Genomic DNA, 13700 nt, shown 5'->3' with positions numbered 1-13700 from the left:
ACCATAACGCTGGTTTTGAAAGTGTTGGAAGATTAAGGGAATTGCCGGGTACATAATGTCTTGATTCAGGAGTCACTATCAGATAGCAAAACCAAGTCAGCCAAGTACTAAGACAATATGTCCCCTAAAATATAAACACAGAAGTTACTATAGGATATATGATTTGGTTTAACAGAGCTGTAGATCTTTCTAAACTGTGAGCAAAAAATAACCAGTTAAAGAAGGGCTTCATAAGAAAACAAAGTAATTTACCCTCCAAAATAAAGTAGCATTTCCAGCCCTAACAAATGGAGAGGTTGCAACATAGGGAAAAATGCCCCATCATTTTGAGTTACTGTTTCAGGAAATCTTTAAAGTATTTGTAAGCAAATGTTTCATAAATCAAAATTTTGGGAGATGTGTTGATCTCAATATGTAAAAATGTATGGTCTTGGGGCCAAATGGCTGGAGTGCTAGTATATTTGACTATATAACAGATCCCTTTAGTGGCATTTAATATCCATATATTCTGCAGTAAGTCGACCAAACTCACTTCCATGAATTGAAGTCATTTATCAATAATCTGCAACAAAATCCAGCGTCAATTTGTATCGTATGATTGACGCTACAAAAACTTGGCTTTATCGAATTGTCGCTGAGAAATCTAGACTTTTTCAGATTGTCGTACAAAAATCCTGAGCAGATCACGATGTCAAGAAACAATTTCAGGGACATCTGCCATTGACTTCTACATGACCTTGGATATTTAGCAGCTTTGGGGTATAATAAATCTCTAATAAATGTAGGGTTTTACCATTTAAAACCTTGTTCAGATACATTTAGGGTTTAATAGATGAGCCCCTTAATGTCTAATATAAAGCTAACAGGACTGTCTGGTAGAGAGGTGCAGAGACATACCAAAACTCATGACTGTAGAAAGACAGAATATTTAAGTGATTCAGTTGCCTGTTGGTAAGCCATTCCACTGTAGAACAGTCTGATGTAGAGCTGTAATTTTAAGGTATCTTAAGCTTCTAGAGCAGGGATCCCCAACCTTTTGAACCCATGAGCAACATTCAGAAGTAAAAGGAGTTAGGGAGCAACACATGCATTCTTGGGCTGCCAAATAAGTGCTGTGATTGGCCATTTAGTAGCCCCTATGAGGATTGTCAACATACATTGAGGCTCTGTTTGGCAGTACACCTGGTTTTTATACAACTAAAACTTGCCTGGAATTCAAAAATAAGCACCTGCTTTGAGGCCACTGGGAGCAACATCCAAGGGGTTGGAGAGCAACATGTTGCTCATGAGCTACTGGTTGGGGACCACTGTTCTAGAGCAACTGTTAAGGAGACATTCTGTTGGAGATGGAATAATAGAGCAAGTTATCATGAAAGTGTGGTTTTGTGCATAGCAAGAGAACAAGAAGCACTGTGAGAGAGAACTGATGCAATGTTGATGCTAGCATGGAGAGTTCTCACAGAAATGAGGTCTGTCGTGACTTAGACAGAGTTGCAGGGTACACAGTGAGAGGGAATTATCTGTGACATTTTCATAGATTATTTAAAAAACAAAAATAAGTAATCTTGGGAATTGTCTGATAAATGTACTTTTAGGTTGAGTGGTTTGGAATTTTCAACTATTTCTAAAATTTCTAGCAAATATTAGCTATCTTTCTAAATGTTTTTATAGTTGTAAAAGCAAACTAAATATACCAAAAAAATGCTTCATTTAATCTGAAATATTTCATGAAGTTAACACTATCAGCCAGAAGAGGGCGATCTTGTCAACCATTTTTTAAGCTGCACCAATAGATATTATACCTCCACACTCCTCCCTCACAAAAACACCCTCCCATCTTTTCACTGACTAACAAAGAATAGCTGCTGATGTCGATCGGTATGATAATTCCGTGGATATTTATTAGCGAACAAAGGATTATTTTTTTGTCAAAGGATCAACAACCAAGTAGACACATGAATTTTTAAAAAGATCTATATACTTTGTTTTCTATTTAAATCAAGGGATCTAAGATATGGACTTCCAAAGCCCAGGAAAGAATTGGAAATGGCAAGTAGTATATTTCTTTTTCCTTTATAGCTGCGGCTGGGTCTCTGGGCAGCTTCGATATTCTATTGCAGAGGAGTCAGAGCCAGGAACATTGGCAGGGAATGTGGCTCTGGATCTGGGTTTAAACCTGGCAGATATTGAGAAACGGAAACTGAGTTTGGGATCTGATGGAAACTGCAAATATTTTTTGGTTGACCAGAAAACCGGAGCTTTGACTGTTAGAGATAGGATTGATAGAGAAAGCCTGTGTGGTTCCAGTTTAACGTGTTTATTGCCTTTGGAGCTAGGCACTGAAAATCCTTTTGAACTCTTCAGTATAGAAATAGAAATATCAGACATTAATGATAATTCTCCCACTTTTTCTTCTGATAACCAAATTATAAAAATTACAGAGATATTTGCAAATCCAGGTGTTAGGTTTCCCCTAGATACCGCTCGAGATTTAGATGTAGGAATCAATGGTATTAGCCAATACAAGATTAACCCAAACCCATTCTTTTCATTGTCTGTAAAGAATCGCAAGGATGGGACACTCATTGCAGAATTAGTACTCGAAAAAAACTTAGATAGGGAGGAAAAAGGGCAACATGAACTATTGCTTACTGCATTTGATGGGGGGGAACAATCAAGATTTGGTTCTACCCAGATAACTATTATTGTCTTAGATTTTAATGACAATGCCCCAGTGTTTGGTCAGCCTACTTATAAAATCACTTTACCTGAAAATCTCCCTTTAGGGACAGTGGTTATAAAGCTTAATGCCACAGATCTAGACGAGGGAGTTAATGCTGAAATTAATTTTCTTTTTGATCATCACACGTTGGATGCAGCAAAAGAAATATTTGATTTAAATCCAAACATGGGGGAAATATATATAAAAGAAATTGTGGATTTTGAAGAGTCCAATTTTTATGAGTTATTTGTCAAAGCAATAGACAGAGGAACACCACAACTAGAGGGGAGATGTCTAGTCCAGGTTGAAGTAGAAGATGTTAATGATAATACCCCAGAAATCGTTTTTACCTCTAAGACCAAGGAAGTGCCAGAAGATGCTCCTATAGGAACTGTAGTTGGATTTATTACTGTGAAAGATAAAGACTCAGGGAAAAATGGAGAAGTTCACTTGGATGTATCATCAACTTTGCCTTTTAAAATTCTGCCATTCAAAAGCAGATATTCATTGGTGCCTAGTGAACATTTGGACAGAGAGAAGACCTCACAATATTCTATTCAAGTTACAGCTTCTGATTTAGGTTCTCCTGCTTTAAGTAGTCAGACTGTGATAGTTCTCAGTGTATCTGACGTCAATGATAATTCTCCAACATTTTCTCAGTCGGTTTACAATGCCCATATAAAAGAAAACAATGAACCTGGTACTTTACTATGTACTGTTTCTGCCACTGATCCAGATGTTGGATCAAATTCGGAGCTGACTTATTCTATTGCAGAAAGTCAAATCAATGGTTCTTCTGTATCTTCATTTGTGTACATCAATAAAAATACTGGGGATATTTATTCCCAAAGATCCTTTGATTATGAATCTTTTCAAACTCTACAAATAACTGTGAAGGTGGAAGATTCTGGATCTCCAAAATTATCTTCAGGTGTATCAATCTTTATATTTATTTTGGATATAAATGATAATGCCCCCACTGTATTATATCCAGAAAATTCAATGGGGTTCACAGCCCAAGAGAAGATACCACAATCTGCTTCTGCTGGTTATTTGGTTACCAAAATATCTGCAGTGGATCTTGACTCTGGACACAATGCTTGGCTTACGTACAGGATTCTTGAACCTGCAAGTCAAACTTTATTTCAGATCTCTCCATATACAGGAGAAATAAGAGTAATTCAAAGTTTCCATGAAATGGATAATACTGAGCAACATCTTGTCATTTCAGTCAGTGACCACGGAGAACCAAGTTTGTCAGCTACTGTTTCAGTAATTGTAAATATAGTGGATAACATTGCACAAGACTTACCACAGTCTCAGAACATGATCCCAAATTCTCAAACATCACCAAATATGACTTTGTATTTAATCATTTCATTGGTCGCTATTAGTGTTGTTTCTCTTATTACTTTCATCATCTTGCTTGTGAAATGCTTAAAAAGGGACAATTTAGGAAGTAGCTGTGGATTTTGTTTTTCAAGCAAATACCAGGCCAAGAATTACACAGACCAGTATAAACCAACACTTTACCTGAATGCAGATGGGACCTTAAAATACATGGAAGTGAGGATGGCTCCCCCGGATTCGCAAGGACAATGTTATCAAGCTTGTTTCCCTTCTGCTGCTGAAAAGAAATATTTTACATATATGAAGCCTATGGATTATCCTCAGGTGAATGATTTCTTAGGTGATGCTGAGCCCCATAATTCAGACAGTACTAATGAAATAAACCAGGTGAGACTAGAATTATGGATTCTAATAGTAATACCACTAAAAAGTCATGTAATAACAAAAACAAGTGACATGCTCAGAATGTATTTGTGGCACTATTAACAGTTGCATCTATTTCTTTTGTTTGACAGATTTTTTGAGTTGGTTTTTGGAGCAGTGAATAGTGTGAATGATGACCAGTAGTGCAGATTTTGTCAGCTTTATGTAAATAAAGCATAATACTGTAATAATAAATATGTCATGATTATATATAAATATAAATTACTGCAAGACTAATAGAATGTAACTTACTTACCTTTTTTTATCTTTTAACATATCAGCATTATTTGATGAAGCTATTAATTTTTATTTATTAAATCTTCACCTGCCTATTCATTTAATATTATGCTTCACGATACTGTTAAGTTTAATATTTTAGCCTTTTAAATTGTCTTATAACATTTTAAAAGAATGTAAAAGGTTTGCGAGAACACACCCTGCTACCTAAGCACCATCGGCCATGAAATTATTTTTAAAATGTACTGTACTGTAAAAAAAACAAACAAAATTGCTTTATATAGCAGTTGCACTATTAGGAGTCTGGCACACTGGGGTGTAATTTCCACTAGCTCCTGCATCTGTAACTGCCACATTCATTAACTTGAATAAGAAACAGCTGTGGGACTGTAATTTTTCAGTCCAAAAATACTGTAGTAAAAGCAAAAGGAGGATATGTTCGTAGTTATGAGCAACATTTTTTGCCAAGTTTTGCCTCAGAAATGACAGTCATAGACTCCAGTGGGTTGAAAAAAATGTTGCTTGTCAAAAAAAAATTGTGGCGTGTCAAAACATTTTGTTGGCCATAGAATTTGCCATTTTGCTAAATTTTCACAGTTTCGCAAATTTTTGGCAAAACTGGTCAGATTTGTCCATCACTAAGGTGATGTAGGCCTTATTTATGAACATCAATGCAACATTTCAATAGCACAGTTTCCAACAGCAACCAGACAGGTACCATTTTCTAGCTTGTTGTACACTATTTAAAACTAATTGATGATCTGTTGCCATTGGCAAATGCACTTTCTAGCAGTTTTGAAGATAAAAAATGTACAATTTTTGCCCAAAAATTAAAAATGTCTAGCGAGAAATGTCTTCAATAATATACAGTATGCATGTATTTATTAACTTTTTTAAATGGAACTAGACCACTGAACATTGCAGGTCTGTACAAGAATATATTGCATAAAACACATAAAGTCCATAAAAAATATGACTAATGAGACAGACAGCTGGTACTTCATGTTTAAAAAGCAACACACAAGCGAGGCAAAGTGTATATTCTGTCTGTCAAAATACATGCCGACTAAATAACCTCATTGCCTAATTAATCATTTAGTAAATCATTTATTATGGGTGGGGAGTTGTAGGTATGTTAATAAAAGGTTGTAATGCTGTTTGTAAATCTAAGAAACAGCAGTGAAACCACAATGAAATGTTTGCTTAAAAAGTCATATAAATCTAAAACTGGCATAGTAGGTTACAACTGCAGAGCATACCTCTATTTCTTACACAAATTTGATAACAGTGTTAAATTCTGTACTATTTCCATGAAATTGACAATTTAGGACTAGGTCAAAGTGTATTGTCATAATTTTGTTTGAAATTGCTAAAATAGGATTTATACCAGGTATAAACCCTTTCTGTCTTCCATGCTTGTGTTGATTTGTTTCACTTTATCATGGTGTTTTCGCTGTGACCTCATGCCTTATATAGTGTTCATCATCACACAAATCATGCAAGTGCACTTAGGATAATATTATGCTAAATATTAGCCTTACAAATAACTGAGCTATATATTTAATATAGTATATGTTCAGTGAAATCAAATAACCAATGACTGTTCATGTACTTTTATGTAGTGTTGCATTGTATTTCCATGCTGTACCAGAAGAGGGCAGACTGGAAAACAAACTTCATAAACGTAGATATTCCGATGTCAAGCATTCTTTTCTGCTTCATTAAATCCCCCTCTTAGCCATCAGAAACACAGCAAGTTGAGATCCTTTTGTGATTAAAACAACGTGAATCTTATACATTTTACTGTCTTCCTGCTTTAGTTAATCCCCCCATAAGCCACCAGAGCACAGCAAGCCGGAGATTCTACTATGATTAAAATTAAACAGATGCTATGTCAAAGTCACATCTTTCTTCCTGCTCACCAGTTTTCAGTTGCTGTTGAAAGTGTCAGGCAAAGGGAATTATGAATATTTGGTTGAAACATGTGGAAATAGGTTCATCTGTTTACTATTTGTTTTAAGAACAAGGTGTTTATTTTGCTTGGTTGGTTTCGGATGGGGTGTTTTTACTGTCTTTAGTCTTTAGTAGATATTTCATATCATAGACAATGTTGTTATAGACAGTTCACAATCACAACATCCAGAGTGACATCCTGGCCTATTGGAGTGAAAGTCTTTATGTAAACAGGCCTACAGAATGGCTATTTAGCAGACTTTAAGAGGTCACCTCTTCCCATACCGGTGAGCTGTGCCAGGGGGAGTATTGCTCTAGTCAGTATTAGCAGTGACTTTCCAGTGAAGGAGGAGACATTTCTTTTCATACAAGACTATGGCGCACCACAGCCTAAGTGATGCAGTACTTGGAACCAATCTGCTTTCTTGATATGCCTTTTCATAATCTTCTAGGCCCAAATCCCATATATAGGCCTGATTCTATACTACATTATTCCATTAAAAAACTGCATAGCTTGAAGCTATATACTACTAGAAAAACACCACCATCCAGGGTACACCCTTTTGTACAAAAATAACTCTTTCGGGACTCGAGCCAGGCTCTATGAGGTGTTTGATAATCAGTGATACCATTATATTCAAGGTTTTATGAAAGGGGATAAAATCTGGAAATTCTGTTGAACCCAGCTTTTGCACCTTCTTCTTTTAGGATGAGGGATTTGAAAAAAGGTTTTTCTTTTTTATTAAATATGTTATGTATAGTGATGGATGAATAAATTTACTGGACACAATTTTGCGACTAATTTCCACATTTTGCTGCAAGCAAATTAATTTGTGAAACCACGCTCGGCAATTCGGCGGCGAAAAATTTTGCGTGTCAAAAAAAATCGCAGTGCAGCAAAATCATTCAGACGTCCATTGACTTTATTGCATTTGGACCACATAGTCACGCGTATGAAAATATATTTTGAGGCCCATTGACTTCAATGCATTTCACCGATTTTTGTGAATTTCATGGTAAATTCGTGAATTTTTATACTTTTGTTTTTTTAAGTTCACTTGATTACAGTGTGTAAGCCACAGAAAAGCCTTTTCCCACTTGCCAGAATTGGAAGTGGCTACTAAGAGCAAATAAAAATGTTTAATTTCCCCAATTCTTCTTGAGAACAAACTACTGTACTTTGATCAAAATTCTGTGTATTATAGGTATATAGCTGTCGCTTTGTCACCTAACCACTGTTTTAAGTAAAAAAATACAAAGTATTAAATGCAAAATATATTACAATAATTTATCTCTCCTTAGAGCTTTGTGGTTGTACTTTACTGCCAGATATTCAAAACTGCTATGAAATTTGTGTTGCAAAACATATAAAATCCACAGTAACATTTGTTCATATGTTTTTAAACATTATCTTTAAGTGCTGTAAACTATTTCTTAATATAAATATTTATATTTGTCAACATGTCACAATGTGTTCAGCAATTTGACAATATTTTTGCAAATATTTCCACATATTTTACAGTATGAATATTCTGGTTCAGAAGCAGGCATAACATTATTTTACGTGGAAATGGAGACAATGCAATATTTCTTATTTTTACAGCAATATTTTCTTTAGAATTCAAGTTATTTGAAATTCACATTACTGACCAGAAGAGGGCAAGAGTAGTCAACCAGTCAGATTATTTGTTACAGCAGTAGATCTGCCCATGTCTTTCTTTATTCCCTCCTCATTTCCACAACCGCCTCCCATCTCTCCAGACACACAAAGGCATAGCTGCTGTTCCGATCAACACCTTGTGGATGACTTGTATTTATTCAAATATGGCTATTTCTGAAATTAATCGAAGAACCTGGTTTACTTTTTCATTGGGATGATGAGAATTTCAGCATATGTTGCTTTTAAGGGAATGAGGCACATTATGGACATCCGCAACCCAACAAAGCCCTGGACATGGCAAGTAGTCATTTTCCCTTTTCTTTGTAGCTTGGGCTGGGTCTCTGGGCAGCTTCATTATTCAGTTACTGAAGAATCAGAACCAGGGACATTTATAGCAAATGTAGCACGAGATCTGGTATTAAATGCTGCAGATATTTCTGAACGCAGAATGCGACTGGGTTCAGAGGGAAGCAGAAAATATTTTGCACTGAACCAGGGAAATGGAGACTTGACTGTTAATGAAAAGATCGACAGAGAAACCTTGTGTGGATCTGGCACAAGTTGTATATTACCTTTAGAAATAATTATTGAAAATCCATTGGAGCTGTTTAGTTTTGAAATTGAGATTCTTGATATAAATGACAATTCGCCCAAATTCTCAACAAATGATCAAATAATACAAATCTTGGAAGCATTAGCAAGCCCAGGAACACAGTTTCCTTTGGAGAGTGCAGATGATCCAGACATAAGCACTAATACGGTTTCTAAATATACATTGAGTCCGAACCCATATTTCTCTTTGTCATTAAAGACTCGTAAGGATGGGAAACCAGTTCCAGCATTACTTATAAATAAAGCTTTGGATAGAGAAGAAAAGGAATATCATAAACTCACAATTACTGCATTGGATGGTGGCAATCCTCCTAGATCAGGTACATCGCAGATAACTGTAATTGTTCTAGACAGCAATGACAATGCACCGGTTTTTGATCATTCAACGTACAAACTTGTCTTGCTAGAAAATACACCAGAAAATACTGTCATTTTGAAGCTGAATGCAACCGATCAGGATGAAGGAGTTAACGGGGAAGTTGAATACTTTTTTGATTACCATACATTAAATTCTGTAAAACAGATATTTAACCTGAATCAAAAAACAGGAGAAATTACAATAAAAGGTTCCATAGATTTTGAAGAAGCAGATTTTTATGAAATATCTATAAGAGCCAAAGACAAAGGACATTCTGGGCTAGAAAGTCGCTGTCTGATATTAATAGAAATAGAAGATGCAAACGATAATGCTCCAGAAATAACATTAACCTCCCTGTTAAATGCAGTTCCAGAAAATGCAGCTTTGGGAACTGCAGTCGGTTTCTTAAGTGTAAGTGATAAAGACTCCGGAAAGAATGGGGAGGTAAATCTAGAGATTTCCCCAAACCTCCCTTTTAAAATTAAAGCATTCAACAATCGTTTTTCAATAGTAACAGATGGAGTTCTTGATAGAGAGAAAGTTGCACAATACATACTTGACCTGACTGCCACAGACTTAGGTTCTCCTCCTTTGCATACCCAAATGCCCATCATATTAAATATTTCAGACATAAATGATAATCCACCAGTATTTTCTCAGTCACACTTAAATGCCTTTATAAGAGAGAATAATCAACCTGGAAGTTTTTTGTGTACAGTTTCTGCGTCTGATCCAGATGATGGGTCAAATTCAGTCATAACTTACTCTATAGTTGAAAGGAAGACTGATGCTTCTTCAATTCTTTCTTTTATACACGTCAACTCTAACAGTGGAGATATCTATGCACAAGGTTCTTTTGATTATGAACAAATCCAGGTATTACAAATTACTGTGAAAGCTGAAGACTCTGGATCTCCAAGACTGTCATCCAGCATTACCGTTTTCATTTTCATTTTAGACGAAAATGATAATGCCCCTTTAGTGTTGTTTCCAGAGTACTCAAAGCAGGGCAATCCGCAACAGAAAGTTCCAAAATCTGCTTCCCCTGGCTATTTGGTCACCAAAGTGTCTGCAGTGGATATAGACTCAGGACACAATGCATGGCTATCCTATCAAATAGAAGATGGTACAGATCCTGCTTTGTTTCAAATATCTGCATACAATGGGGAAATTCGAACTGTCCGAGGATTACAGGAAAATGATCAAGTTGATCAAAGCCTTGTCATATCTGTTATGGATCATGGAGAGCCAATTTTATCAACCACTGTCACCATATACATTAGTCTCGAGGATGGCATTTTTCAGGAGAGCCCAAAATCCCCCAATTTTGTCACTGCTAACAAAAAACCAGAGATGACTCTGTATCTGATCATTTCCTTGGTTGCTATTAGTGTTGTTTCATTGATTACTTTTATTATATTGCTTGCTAGATGCCTTAAAAAAGAGACAAGCTCTGCAATGTGCTGCCTTGGAAGACCCGAGACCAGTTTTTATACCCAAGCATGCCGACCAACTCTTCACATAAACGCAGATGGCACTTTAAAATTCATGGAGGTTAGAATGGAGCCATCAGATCCTCAAGGGCAATGTTATAAAACATGTTTTTCTCCATCAGAAAATAATGATTTTTCCTATTTGAAACCTCTACATTTTCCTCCACTAACAACTATTGTCAGTGATTCAGGGGAATGTTTTTCTGATACAAATGGCACTCTACAGGTGAGATAGAAAACTAATTGCATTTCCATATTTGAACATGTTTAATTTATTAAGCAATGTTGATTTTATTGGTGATTTTATCTGCCTTTTTGGCAGTTTACAAATATTTACTGTGGCATGGAGTTTCAGTACTCTTGTATATTTCTTTCTTCTCCTGCTTCTGTGCCTTGTCCAGTTGTTTGTAGCATCTGAATTTACATTCACTAATTAAGAATAGAGTGGCGTTCAATGTCAATACAGGATAAACTATAATAACCATGCCATTCCTGACTGTTCACTGTGCAGAGAGAAATTTCTAGTTCACCACCAGCTAGATGGACCAACATAGGGTGAAGTGGTTAGCAATGCTGCCTTGTTAAACTAGACTCATGGCTTTGATTCTAACCAGGGTAAAATCTGTATGAAGTTTATATGTTCTTACCTTATGAATATTACCCTATGTAGGAGTATGTGTTTTTGTTTGTTTGTATGTGTGTAAGAAAACCCTGGGAAGGGATTGCTATACATTTTAAACAAACCCTGAAAAATATAGAAGAAATTGCTCCCATACATTTCTTTCAGATGATGGATGACTTTTAGATTTTGAATTGTGTTTTTGGCTTTGCATATCTACCATTTTAGCATAGGCAGATAACTGTAGAATGTATGAGTATTCATCAATATAATAAGTAAACGTTAAGCAAATATTTTTAATTTTATGCTCTATGAAGAACTATGCTCCCTTGTTTCCAGTGTAAATTTGAATATGTTCTATGAAGGGCTGAACAAAGAACATTTTTTAACTATACCAAACTACAAAGGTCTTGTGGTTGGTATTTTAATTTCCATTACCATGTTTCAGGCGCTATAAATAGTTTTACTGTATCCTAATAAAGGATGATCTACCCACATCAAAGAGAATTACTGAAGCCTAGGATTTTAACCTTGACACAATGTTGTGAACACCTTAAACTTACTGAAACATTTTGAGGCAGAGGTCATTCTGGTAATCCTTCTAAATATTTCACATTCGACACTGAAACTGCTCTTCAAATTATTCTTATGGAATCATTCAGTCCAGTAAGTGTTGAAGGAGAAATATTCAGCTGTTTGATTGGATGGGTTGGAAAATATGAATCTTCTATGCTCAGTTGCGTTGGATGTTGGAAGTTCTCTTGTGCCCTGGTTGTACGGTATTTAGATCTGTATCTAGCAAGCTTTATTTGAGATTTTCATATAGATCAGAATTTCTGGTTACTGTTGTTGGAAGCAAAGACATTATTGATTACCGATTGGTATGGGTCACTCTGTCTGGAGAACTATTTCCTTTATTTTGCATTTCTATACTAGTTCTTACAAGATTGCCTAAAACTTATGTTCAGGGATACAAAAACTCATCTACAAGTTCCTACAAAACAATCAGCATTAATATGGGCTAGCAAATAATATGGGATCCTGGACTGTTTGTGAGATACAGTACTATGTCAGCTTCATTTGGATTGGCAGATTATTTGTTGTCCTGATATAAATGGTATATCATTTATTTTTATTTTTCAGAGTGTAGGATTTTTATCATGACCCTATGGTCAGACATTTTTTATGCTTACATAAAAAGAAATAATACACCTGATTTCTAGTTAATGAAAAAAAATACTGGGAAGTATATATAGTTGCTGTTGAATGGATATGCCATGTTATAGTTGCTGTTGAATGGATATGACATGTAAGTTGAAACATAAACATGTATCAAATGAATTAAATGATTTATAAAAAAAAAAGTGTTAGGAGGTGGGCTAGCAGGGACAGGGAGGGGGCATGGTGCGGACGGGGAGGGATTGTTGTATGTCAGGCATCTCCAAAGAGTTTTTCCGGGGGGCACAGTGCACACTAGTTACGCCATTGGGCATTTTTCTTTGTTTCCACAATAAAGAGTAAATATATGTAACTCAATTGTTAAAGTGGAGATTTTAGAGTAACACATTTTAACCATTTCCCTGAATAATGCACATGGTTCCATATGCTCCTGCCTAAAGCCCCATAGTTTCTAGTTAGTGGAGGAGAGCAACATTTTTGTTTGGGGAGGCACAGTAGCAAAATTGAACCAGGGCCTGCTCCTCATGGGGCCTTCAAGGAAGCCATGGGTGTATCTACAGTGTTAAAGGAACAGTAACACCAAATAATAATATTTTTTCAAAGTAATGAAAATATAATGTCCTGTTACTCTGCACTGGTACAACTGGTGTGTTTGCAACAAAAAACCCTACAATAGTATATATAACAAACTGCTGTGTAGCCATGGGGCAGCCATTGAAACTGAAAAAGGAGAAAAGGCACAGGATACACAGCAGATAACAGATAAGCTCTGTAGTATACAATGGGATTCTTCAGAATGTATCTGCTATCTACTGTGTATCCGGTGCCTGAATGGCTGCCCCCATGGCTACATTCTTTTAAAATACTTTCATTTTTAGGTGTTACTGTTCCTTTAAGAGGAGGTGTGACATGTGGTAAGAAGGATAGGGGAAGTGCAAGTGAGGCTGGTCTGGTGATATCTTTGTACAAGAACCTATAATATAGTGTGGACTAATAATGTGTTTATATTGCTAAATTTCTTTCAATATCATTCAATATTAAATGGTATTAAAATTGAATTTTACACATTAGCTTTAATGAAAATTGGTCTTTAA

General features: G+C 35.8%; 1 protein-coding gene across 32 annotated transcripts in view; it reads left to right on the top strand.

The window, feature by feature from the left end:
* The window catches only part of pcdhga3.L (protocadherin gamma subfamily A, 3 L homeolog), a 279136-nt gene that overhangs the window by 182405 nt on the left and 83031 nt on the right, over positions 1 to 13700 (top strand). For 2 of the 32 annotated variants that reach the window (XM_018250638.2, XM_018250637.2), the window contains exon 1: positions 8212 to 11034. The exons of 29 other annotated variants lie outside the window; for them this stretch is intronic. In XM_018250638.2, coding sequence (XP_018106127.1) covers positions 8560 to 11034 — 2475 coding nt within the window. In that variant the 5' untranslated portion in view covers positions 8212 to 8559. Of the gene's footprint in view, positions 1 to 1685; positions 4460 to 8211; positions 11035 to 13700 lie in introns of those variants that run through there. One more of the 32 variants, XM_041584895.1, reaches the window with a different exon arrangement.

Source organism: Xenopus laevis, chromosome 3L (genome assembly GCF_017654675.1).
Source record: "Xenopus laevis strain J_2021 chromosome 3L, Xenopus_laevis_v10.1, whole genome shotgun sequence".
NCBI lineage: Eukaryota > Metazoa > Chordata > Amphibia > Anura > Pipidae > Xenopus > Xenopus laevis.
The sequence above is the reverse complement of the archived record's forward strand: the minus strand, read 5'-3'. Positions and strand labels throughout refer to the sequence as shown.